An 11,890-nucleotide genomic window follows, 5' to 3' on the forward strand; every position below is an offset into this window, starting at 1 on the left:
CTCTCTCTCTATAGCTTTACTCTATTTTTCTCAGAATTTCGAACATCTTGCACCATTGGACACTTTTTCCAGATCGACAAATCCTATGTCCCTGTCTCGATTTTTCTTTAGTCTTGCTCCATTTATCAACCACTACGTCAGGACTGCCTATCTATTTCCTTTACCTATCCTAAAGCCAAACTGATAGTCATCTATCACGTCCTCTTTTCGACTCTTTTGTATATTTTTCTTGTCAGAAACTTGGTTGCATGAGTTGTTAAGCTGACTGCGCGAAAATTCTGGTACTTGCGGAACTGTGTGGATAGTGTTTTCTCACAAGACAGGTGGTATATCGCCAGGCTCATACATTCTACACACCAAAGTGAATAGTCGCTTTGTTGCCACTTTCCCAACGATTTTAGTAGTTCTGATGGAATGGTATCTATTTATTATACCTTAATTGATTTTAAATCTTCCAAAGCTCTTACACTCTGATTCTAATGATGTATATCCTATCTCTTCTATTTGGACTCGTCTTTCTTCCTCTAGTTCGTCGTAGACTTCCGGAGGCGTATGGCGTCAGATGCCTACGCCCAAGTCGAAAAATTCCCATATTACGGGCCGATGGTTTGTAGAGACGAAGCATGCGCTCGATAGTGATCAGAGCATGCGAATTGGTGGCCACGGCAGCGTTATGATTCCACTAATGTACTCCTGAAACGTGTCACAATACTGGCCTTTTAACCCAGACAGCTGTACGTGCAATCGCTGTTTGAGAGGGCATGAAGTATGAAGCGATTGAAGTAGTCCGCAGTAATGTTAACTTCATCCACAGGCGTCATGGTATATTTGATTAGTACCACATCTCCCACGGAAACCCAAATAGACGTAGCCCACAGCATAATATACAAAAGGGACGAGCTTACCCCATCTTACATACATTAATAGTGAAGGTTTATTTCTAAGTATTTTTTAAATAACTTCAACTTTCTTCACGGTAAAGTAAGTTTACGTAACTTATTAGGATATTTCTTAGGCTAAATGAGAGTCCTAACTAAAACACGGAAATCTTTTAAAATTCCTCTTACTCTATTTATATTAACTCACCTTTTCAAACAAACATTACAGCCTTAAACCCGAACAATACTTCTCTACAGCTGTCTACGCAACCTGTCTTCTACAAGGCTCTCCATTACATCTCTGTCAACCGCCACTCTATAGCTAAGCCTTGGTCTCCCTCTATAATTAGTGCCCCCCACCCCCTTTCCGCAAACTCTTCTATTACTAAATTAATAAATCCATGTTACCTTAGGATTTGTCGTATCAGCCTATCCCTTCTTTCAATCTAGCAGTGTCACAAAGATCTTTTCTCCTCTGTTCGATGGAGAACCTGTTGATTATTTGCTTAGTCTAGTTGTATAACCTTTAGCATTCTTCTACGAAAGCACATCTGAAAAAACTATTCTCTTCTTGTCTTTATTGACCACGTTTCGCTTCCATAAATGCTACGCTCCAGACAAGCAATTTCAGAATATGTTTCTTAACACTTTAATTATTATTCGATGTTAATGTATTATCTTTTACAAAAACATCTTCTCTTACTGCTAACAGTTTACTTTTTGTAGGCTCGCTACTTCGACCATCGTTGGTTATTTTCTACCAAAATAAATGAACTCCTCTATGTCACTTCTTATTCCTCCTGCGCCTCTTAATTCGAGTACGTTTGTCGATTTTCATTCTGTAACTTCGTTTCAGGACATTATCAACCCAAACATATTTTCCGAGCCATTTTGTCGTCTCCAACACTACCACAATGTCATCGGTAAAACTTTAATTCGTTTACCTCGGCTGTGGTTTTTCCAAATGTCTCTTTCGTTTGTTTCACTTCAAGCTCGACACAAGGTGTTTCTAAGTTCGTACTACAGGCTTCTAGTGGTTGTAGAGAGTGCTTAATAGATAAAGTTTGGATAAGGAACCCATATCCGAAAAGTACGATTTGGACATCAGATAAGTTTGGAAGATAGTATCATTTTCTAGTCTTTTGCTTCATGGGACGCACAGAAACCGATTAAAGGGCGCCATCGTAAGCCACTGTTGTGGTTATGACAACACAAACCATTTTCATCCAACTGCAACAACAGTTGCTAGAAACTGGTACGTTCGCAACCAAGAGCATTGACTGGTGTGCACAACGAACGCACGGTACTATCAAGAGGACATCATTTGTCACGTAGAAGAGAACCCAACTACAATCAGTTGGAGCACTGCCCATGCCACGCTCCCCTGTAGAGCAATCGTATCAGAGCTTATTCTCTCCGCTTTATGTGTACCGCAAAGCAGGGGATTCGATCTTCAAAACTTATTTGATATCCAAATGGTGCAGTTCCAGACATGGTTTCCTTATCAAAATGCTTGAATTATTTGGTTGAGAATCTAACACCACACATCACGTTCACACTTACCTGAAGAGTTTCTTCCCTGCAGGCATTGGTGTCTTCAAAGAAGATAATGCGTCCTGTTATAGTGGACTATGTATACATTCTTGGAAGAGCACAGATAAAATCTGAAAGAACTTTATATATGCTTTAATTGTGTCATTCGATTACATAAATTGTTCACTTCCAAGAACAACACGTTTTGAGATATGAAATTTCTGGTCTTTTCTTGTCCAGAAAGCACACCATTAAAGGTCATTTTATGTCGTCATGACCCCAATTAAAAGCAAACTGAACTAGTTGTCCTTTGTTCTTTAAAATTGCTGTCACTTGTCGACAGTGCAGTCACCAGCTCTGCGTCTTGCATTAAATACGCCTCTTCCTCCCGCTGTCCGCAAAGGAAGTGATTACTTGGTCATAGGTCCCATCTTCCTGTAATTCATCGTGGTCTTACACTTGCGAACGAGCCTGCACCTATGTGTTTGCTAATCTCAGCTGAACAGCATCGAGGTTTCTGTCCAAAGATACGAGTCACCCCTAATCAAGAGGGGCCGTGTTAAATAGGAAGTTATTGGGGTCCCTTATCAAGAAACCGGGAAGCTGGTGAACAGTGGACAGACAGAACGAGGTGTATTTGGTATACAGAACCGGGAGCTGGTGCTTGCTGTGTGGATAGAGGGCAACACTTAAATTAAGACCAAGTCAATTAGTTGCCTATGTTTTAAATTTAGCGTTATGACGATTGGAAAAAAAACTTGAAACGGGGTAGTTTCTTGTATAAACCTGAAGATGAGGGTTTATACTCTAGAATAGCATTGTTCTTAGAAGTGAAGATGAATTTATGATGGTAAATGTTACGATCGAAAAACCGCTCACATCAAGATGGTCAGGAACAGCCTGAAAAGCTTGCGACGTGTTGCAGGGGAGTTTATGTTGATAAATAATTCTTAAGATAAAAATTCGATACGTTGCGCTGTTTCCAAGTTATTCACTTAGCCAATCAAGTAGTCAACCGCGCAAATTCAAGCTTCCTGTCAGAGGCGGTGTCGCCAAACGTGTTCATTTGATTTTCTCAAACCGAACTGACGTAGCTTCTGATAACGTAGCTTAAATTTTTCACTGCTGAAAAAGGTACATTTTAAATAGTATTGAGCATTTCAACAAAGATTAAGTCACTGACCCAGAGACTACTGTGCATTACCGCATTTTTGCAGGTACTTGAATTTACGAGTGCAATGACCTGATTGACTAACTTTAGTGCTAAATAACTCGAAAATAACGCAACGTACTAAATTTCTGAACATAGCCTCCCCTGCAACACCATTACAGGCTTTTCAGACAATTTCTGACCAACCTGCATATGCACAAGGCAATTGCGTTCATGAACTCGCTTTACCACATTTGAGACAACTTCAGGGAGCACGTTCGCATTGATGTTATGAATCTCCATATTTATGTTAATCTTTAATTCTGCCAGCATATTGCCAGTTTCTGGACATCTTTTTTTTAAGCTAGCGTCACAGGAAGACCTCAGGAGACTTTAAAACGGGAGAACGTAGGAGCCATAGTGGGTTGACACCAAAAATTCTCTTAATAAATAAAAGGTTTGATTAGGTACTTGGTTTGCTGTCGGTAATATCTGTGGCGCAATCTTGCTGTGGCTGTCAAACGAACACAGCGAACCTCCTACATACAGACAGATTCATTTTCATGTGCGCAAATTTTCTATATCCCTGTGAAATATTTAACAATGGCTACCTCAAGACCTATTTATTTGATTACATTAAGGTTTTAAGAATTTTCGTCTCCAAACTTCCTAAAATCTGAACATCTATGACAGTATTTTTATTGTTCTGTTCACACACAGCTTGCAACAGATGATGAAAAAACAGCAGTCATTGTGCGACACTTCCAGCTCGTCCAGTTACTGTACATGTGGGCTACAAATTCAGTAGTTTTCCAGGAAAGAGTTTAAATATGAAACGTGTACGATAAGGGTTTGAATCTTTTAACAGTGTAGGCTTTGTAATGTGCAATTTTTTAAAGTAATCTTCTTTAATACGTGGAACTATGTGAAATTATATAAATGTGGAATCCCTTGTCTTCTATATACGCTAAAAATAGTACGGCTCAGCACAAAGGATTATCCTAATGGGACGGAAATCGGTATACGTGACTTACATCTACAGATAAATAAATGCTTAGAGTTTCAGAAAAATTGGGTGATTTATTCAAGAGAAAGAGCTTTCCAAACTGAGCAAGTTTAATAATGCGTTGATCCACCTCTGGCTTAGCATTGACAGAGTTGTTGGATGTCTTCCCAACGAATATCATGCCAAATTATAGCATGTTAGTTCATCAGAATCCCAAGTTGGTCGGAGGAGTCTGCCCATCATGCTCCAAATGTTCTGAGTTGGAGGAGAGACCTAGCAACCAACCGTAGAACATCGTCGACGAACCGCTGTGCTCTAAGATTGGCGCGGATGACAACCAAAGGGGTTCTGGTATAAAAAGAATGCCACCCCAGATCACCAGTCCGGATTATAAGGCCATACGGCCGTCGACAGTCAAATTGGTACCCCGCCACTGTCCAGACACGTCTTCGGTCTCGAAACATACTGCCTGGCGTAGAATTGTGTTAAATAATGCGTCTCGTTTCGAAATGAGCAGCAAGGATCGGCGAAGAGATGCCTGCCAAACCCTACCTCGGGCAGCAAGGAGGGCGGATCTCTCCCCAACTGAGAACGTTTGAAGCATTATGAGCAGGGCCGTCCAGCTGGGGGTTCTGATTATCTAACGCACTATTTTCACAGAATTTGGAACGGTATCTCTCAAGATATCCAACAACTATCAATCACTGACAAGACGAATAATGGATAGACAAGGACTACGGGTGGAACAAAACGCGTTATTGACTTGTTCAATTCGCGAAGCTCTTTCTCTTGAATAATTGATCCAATTTCTGAAATGGTAGTCATTTGTTTGTCTGTATATGACATCACCTGTACAGATTTCCATTTCATTCGGATAATTCCTGAGTGGTGCGTTGTTATTTTTCTTAGGGTGCTCTTGGCGTTCACTGGGTGTTGGCTTGCAACATTCACTTGTGTTTTTGCGGCGTGGTTATCGTCGCCGTTGGCGGCGCAGTGTTCCTGTGTATAAGTCATTGAAAGCTAGAGAGACTGACTTGGCTGGTCAATTCAATAAGCAGCAGCTTATTGGTGGCTGAAATGTCGTCGACTAAGAATGCAGTTCACGTCTGATGTTTCTGCTGTGTTTGGAGGCAGTACATGGCTAACCATTGCTGTTGTATGAGGTAATCATGCTCACTACGGTGGCCTTGAAGCATTCCCCGATGCAAACATCTCGGCTTGGAAGACATGGACTATAGCCGAGAGTACAGGTCTACTGGCGAAGGTTCCCTATAGTACTTCGGTGCCTGACAAGCCGTTTAATCTGTCTACAAGGAGAAAGAAGAAGCTCAATGCTGACGAGTACCTGTTTATATTGGGCAAAGTAGGCAACAACAATTGTAAAATAAAGATTACTGGTGACTGTATGTTGTATTGTAGACAATAAAAATGCCTTATCTCCTTTCCTGATCTTCCGTTATATATTTTTTTAAATAAAAAATACTCATTTCCTTATGTAGTCTCGCACTATGCGCAGTGTGGCCTTAAACGGGGCTTAGCCGCTGGCGCGCTCAGCTGCTGTGGGAAGGTAGGGGAAGGTGGCGCGGCCTCACTATTGTTACTTGATCTTGGAAATTATGATGGAGGAGGAGGAGGAGGAGATTAGTGTTTAACGTCCCGTCGACAACGAGGTCATTAGAGACGGAGCGCAAGCTCGGGTGAGGGAAGGATGGGGAAGGAAATCGGCCGTGCCCTTTCAAAGGAACCATCCTGGCATTTGCCTGAAGCGATTTAGGGAAATCACGGAAAAACTAAATCAGGATGGCCGGAGACGGGATTGAACCGTCGTCCTCCCGAATGCGAGTCCAGTGTGCTAACCACTGCGTCACCATAGCAACGAAAGACCATCTATACGGAATTTTTTGCGCGTTACGAAGTTGATCGTGACAATTTTTTATCGGCCATCATCGCAGACGATGACACGGATTCATTACTTAGACTGGAAACAATACTCTAAATCATATAGTGGCGCCACACCACTTCTCCTCCAAAGAAAAAATTCAAACCACACTCTCAGCAACGGTCTTCTCGGACTCTGAAGGGGTTGTTCTGTTTGATGTCCTCCCTAACAGTGCAAGTATCAACTATGAGGTGTATTGTGCTACCCTCAGGAAACTGAAGAAAAGATCTCTGCAGGTTCGTCGCCACGAAAATTCAAACGAACTTCTGATTCTTCCTGACAACATGAGGCCTCACCTAACTCTGCGCACCAGTGGGGAGCTCGCAGAACTTTACTGTTCCTCCTCGTACACGCTACAGTCTGGTTTCTCAACTTCTGATTTCCCTATGGTTGGCCCAATAAAAGATGCACTGCGCGGGAAGCAGCATGCGGGCGATCTGGAGGTTATTGATGCAGCGTTGGCTCGTTCTTACTTCTCCAACAATGTGACGTAAGGGTATCGCATTGAAAGAAGACCATATTGAAAAATTGTGTTTTGTAGCCAAAAGAGTGGGCAATGATATGGTGTTCTGGAATCCTGAATACAATCAATACAAATGTGTTGCATGACTTATTGCACACCCCTCGTACATACCTCGTTTAGACGAAGTTTGATCACTGCTACTTGCAGACACGCAGGGAAAACAGAATGTATGCTAGAAAAAGATCACACATATTCGTCGGAAGATGTGTACACGAAGTATATTTAAATTCTCAGAAGGAAGTGGGAGACAACTTCTTGAGCATAAGAGTGGCGAGAAATAACTGGCCGCTGATTTCGTGAAGTCCACACCACTTGGCCACTATTTGAGAACATCAGATCACATCAGTGGGTACTTAGAGTGAACTTTTGTATGAAATCGAGGTACAAGCACAAATGAACTTACCTAACGCCATGGCCCACCTAGCTATCGTGAAGTGGATGCCAAGTCAATGATCTAATCCTGAATGTAACATCAAAAGAATAACTGTCCTAATGAGAATACAAAGTATTAGAAATCTCAGTCTGCTCAAGAGCATTTATACACGTTAGCACATTCAGCACGCAAGGCAGGTGGCACCATGGAGGCTGTCAGTTTTCCATAAGAAGAGTACCGTGCCTACTCGTCATCACCGATTTTGGTATGGGCAGGCCTTGGTCAGAAATGTGACAGGAGTGAGAGGTCCAGATGTCAAGTGTTAAAAAAAAAAAAAAAAGCATATTTGGCGTGTGTTGGGAGAGGTGTGAACCATTTGCGTGAACGTAGTTTCCAGTCAGCGGATGGTGCAGCGGAAAGAGAACAGACTGACAATCTGAGGGTCATGGGGTCGACTCATTACGCGGATTTTTTTAAAATTTTCAATTTTAACATTATTTACATTACTAATAAAATGAAATAATGACTACCAAACTGCATTTATCAAAATGTTCGTAAAAGGCACGAAAAGCAAAAGCAAAGGAAAAATTGAGATTGCAAATAAATTTCCGGAAAGGGGTTGTAATGCGTACACGAGAATTTCGTAGATAAACGTAGGTACATTCGTTACTTTACAGTTCATGATTTACACGTCATCGTAAAAAACAGAGGAAGCAGCAATTTTCTGGGCGTCTTGCACACGTTACAAACGCCGCATTTTTACATTTGAATTATAGTTTTAAGGTTTCTGTAGAGAAACAATATTCTCGTCATGTTCTCACAAATATCTTCAAAAAATTCACGTTACTCGGTCGAGAGTCAGCAAGCTAATGAGCACTGCAGCTGTAGCTATCGTTGTCCGCACCAGACGATGGGCCCGTATTACCTGCACCGGGAAATTATTGGTCTCTTGCAGCTGCTGAGGGCCACTACAGGTCAAAGGCAGAGTATGGAATCTTTATGCATTAATTACAGTCCCTTTTTGGAAAGTTCTTGTAGAATTTTACTTGCAATCCCAATTGTTCCCTTCGCTTGGTTTTTCACGCTTTTTATGAAACAATTAATAAACGGAATACATTAGCATAGTTTGGGTTTATTTGCAGTGCAAGTAAATTTAAAATAAAAAGTTTCTGCACAAGGATTCGGCCTCATGACGCTCGGTTTATCATTATGCTACCTTTCCGCCGCGCCTACGGCTGCCTGGAAACTATACTAAGATATTTTTAAATGAACCCACCGAAATTTGAAAGTATTGTTTATTTAATTACGACCCGGGTTTCGGCATTTCGTACTATTTTCAAGTGATTGAGTTTATGTCATCAACATATATTGCAGGACAGGAAGCTCAAAATCAGTCATAAATTAAGACAAATATTGGTTCCCCACGAAATTCCAGATGCAAAATCACCATCTTGTAAAACGATTAGCAAATAAGAATGGGATTTTTTAAGAAGACGGTGGTTTTACATCTGGCATTCCGTGAGAAACCAATATTTTTCTTAATTTATGGCCGACTTTGAGCTGGATGTGTTGCAACATATGTTAATGACACAAACGCAGACACTTGAAAATCGTATAGAAGGTAGAAACCTGGGCCGTAATTAAGTAAACAACAATACAGTCAAATAGCGGTGTGTTCGTTTAAAAATTATTGTATGACTGTTTCTCAGCAACATCAAAAACTGTATATTAAGGTCAGTAGCTCTTGACTAGCCCGACCAGCGCCGAATGTGCTATTTTTTAAAAATACTTTCCCATCTGGAACTGAGGCCCCGCCACTTTCATTTATGGTCATGCACTGCATATACCACAAATTTGGACGAAATAGGTGATGACAAGTAGGCTGCGTCCCCCTTATAAGCCGCACCCAGGGAGCAAATGTTAGTCCAACCCAGGGATTAGTGTCGAGGTCTGGTGTGCCGGCCAGCCTGTGGACGGTTTCTAAGGCAGTTTTCCATCTACCTCGGCGAGTGCGCCTGGTTCCGCTTATTTCTCCTCAATTACACTGTGTCGGTGATTGTTGCGCAAACACTGTTTCCATGTACGCGTACACCATAATTATTTTACCATGCAAAATTTTGGGTTACACTCGTCTGGTATTACCAAGTTAATCTTTACTTACCACAAGTGCGCGTTCGGATACAAAGCTCAAATCGGCGGATGAGGTTTGAAGTGGTCTCTGTAGCAAGTAGATATTTACACCACTGGCCATTAAAATTGCTATACCAAGAAGAAATGCATATGATAAACCGGTATTCATTGGAGAGATATATAATACTAGAACTAATATGTGGTTACATTTTCACGCAATTTAGCTGCATAGATCCTGAGAAATCAGTACCCAGAACAACCACCTCTGGCCGTAATAACGGCCTTGATACGCCTGGGCATTAAGTCAAATGGAGCTTGGAAGGCGTGTACAGGTACAGCTGGCCATGCAGCTTCTACACGGTACCACAGTTCATCAAGAGTAGTGACTGGCGTATTGTGACGATACAGTTGCTCGGCCACTCGGCCACGATTGACCAGGCGTTTTCAATTGGTGAGACATCTGGAGAATGTGCTGTCCAAGGCTGCAGTCGAACATTTTCTCTATCCAGAAAGGCCCGTACAGTACTTGCAACATGTGGTCGTGCATTATCCTGCTGAAGTGTATGGTTTCGCAGGGATCGAATGAGGGGTAGAGCCTAGGATCGTAACACATCTGAAGTGTAACGTCCACTGCTCAAAGTGACGTCAGTGCGAACAACAGGTGACCGATACGAGTATCCAATGGCATCCCATACCATCACGCCGGGGGATCCGCCAGTATGGGATAACGAATACACGCTTCCAATGTGCGTTCACCGCGTTGTCGCCAAACACGGATACGACCATCATGATGCTGTAAACATGACCTGGATTAAACCAAAAAATTGACGTTTTGCCATTGGTGCATACAGGTTCGTCGTTGCGTACACCATCGCAGGCGCTCCTGTCTGTGATGCAGCGTCAAGGGTAACCACAGCCATGGACTCCGAGCTGATAGTCCATGCTGCTGCAAACGACCTCTAACTGTTCGTGCAGAAGTTTGTTGTCTTGCAAAAGTCCCCATCTGTTGACTCAGGGATCGAGACGTGGTTGCACGATCAGTTAGAGCCATGGGATAAGATGCCTGTCATCTCGACTGCTAGTGATACGAGGGCGTTGGGATCCAGCACGGCGTTCCGTATTACCCTCCATACCCACCGATTTCATATTCTGCTTACAGACATTGGATGTCGACCAACGCGAGCAGCAATGTCGCGATACGATAAACCGCAATCGCGATAGGCTACAATCCGACCTTTATCAAAGTCGTGAACGTGATGGTGCGCATTTCTCCTTAAACGAGGCATCACAACAACGTTTCACCAGGTAACGCCTGTCAACTGCTGTTTGTGTATGACAAAATGGTTGGAAACTTTCCTCGGGTCAGCACGTTGTAGGTGTTGCCACCGGCGCGAACCTTGCGTGAATGCTCTGAAAAACTAATCATTTGCATATCACAGCATATTCTTCCTGTCTGTTACATTTCGCGTCTGTAGCACGTCATCTTCGTGGTGTATCGATTTTAATGGCCAGTAGCGTACTTATACCAGTATTGCTGGCCCCCGCTGCGATGAGAAGCGAGGTAGATTATTTCTTCACGTCGGTCAGGGGCCTGAAGATGGCCTAATAAATGAAATGTTGAAAATTGACTGCTGAAAGGTGTTTAATTTGACACCCCCAATCTAACAGCCGAGTCCCACGACCATCGCTGAAAAGGTGGACATACAGAGACGAAGCTCTATGGTTGATTAGCGGATGACGCAAAACACTGTAATGCTGGAAAAAAACACACGACTGCAGCCACCTCTCACGAAGAAGTGCTTCGCAGAATACACGGTGGGACAGTGGGGCTCCTGCGACGGGGGACAGGCGCTGCGTGCGAGTACTCACCGCGCGGCTGCTGTCGGTCTGGCGGCGGCGCGACGGCCGTGACGAGGTGCGTCGGCGGCGCGTCCTCGTCCACGTCGGCCTCGAGCAGCGGCAGGCGGAAGTAGGGGTCCTGCTGACGGCCCGCCTCGCTCACCTCGCCCTGCATCAGCCGCGTCACTGAAACACGCAGCGCGCCCGCCGCGGTCAGAGCGCCACTTTGACATGCCGCCGTACAGACGCGCCATTCCCACTGCGGGAATGTCAGTGGCGTTGCTCGTAACGCAGCCGGGTAGCGTGTCCCGGACTTCATTCCAGTGGGCCACAGTTTTGCGACACAAAAACTCGAGGCCGTCTCGCCAAGTGCTAAGATGCGTACACTAGCGCTTGGGCAGGTTCAGATAAGAAGCAAGACCTATCTTTCTAAGAATTACTGAGAGACAGATAAACTTGCCCTTTTCTGAAATGATATACTGAGAAATATATATAAAAAAAAAATGGTTCAAATGGCTC

General features: G+C 43.3%; 1 protein-coding gene across 1 annotated transcript in view; it reads right to left on the reverse strand.

Annotated features, from left to right (window-relative positions):
- LOC126278901 (neural-cadherin-like) overlaps positions 1–11,690 on the reverse strand; it is a 794,973-nt gene extending 783,283 nt beyond the window's left edge. Inside the window, exon 1 of the mRNA XM_049979176.1 lies at positions 11,402–11,690. Coding sequence (XP_049835133.1) covers positions 11,402–11,690 — 289 coding nt within the window. The remainder of the gene's footprint in view (positions 1–11,401) is intronic.
- Between the last annotated feature and the right edge of the window lie 200 nt (positions 11,691–11,890).

The sequence above is a fragment of the Schistocerca gregaria genome, chromosome 6 (assembly GCF_023897955.1).
Source record: "Schistocerca gregaria isolate iqSchGreg1 chromosome 6, iqSchGreg1.2, whole genome shotgun sequence".
NCBI lineage: Eukaryota > Metazoa > Arthropoda > Insecta > Orthoptera > Acrididae > Schistocerca > Schistocerca gregaria.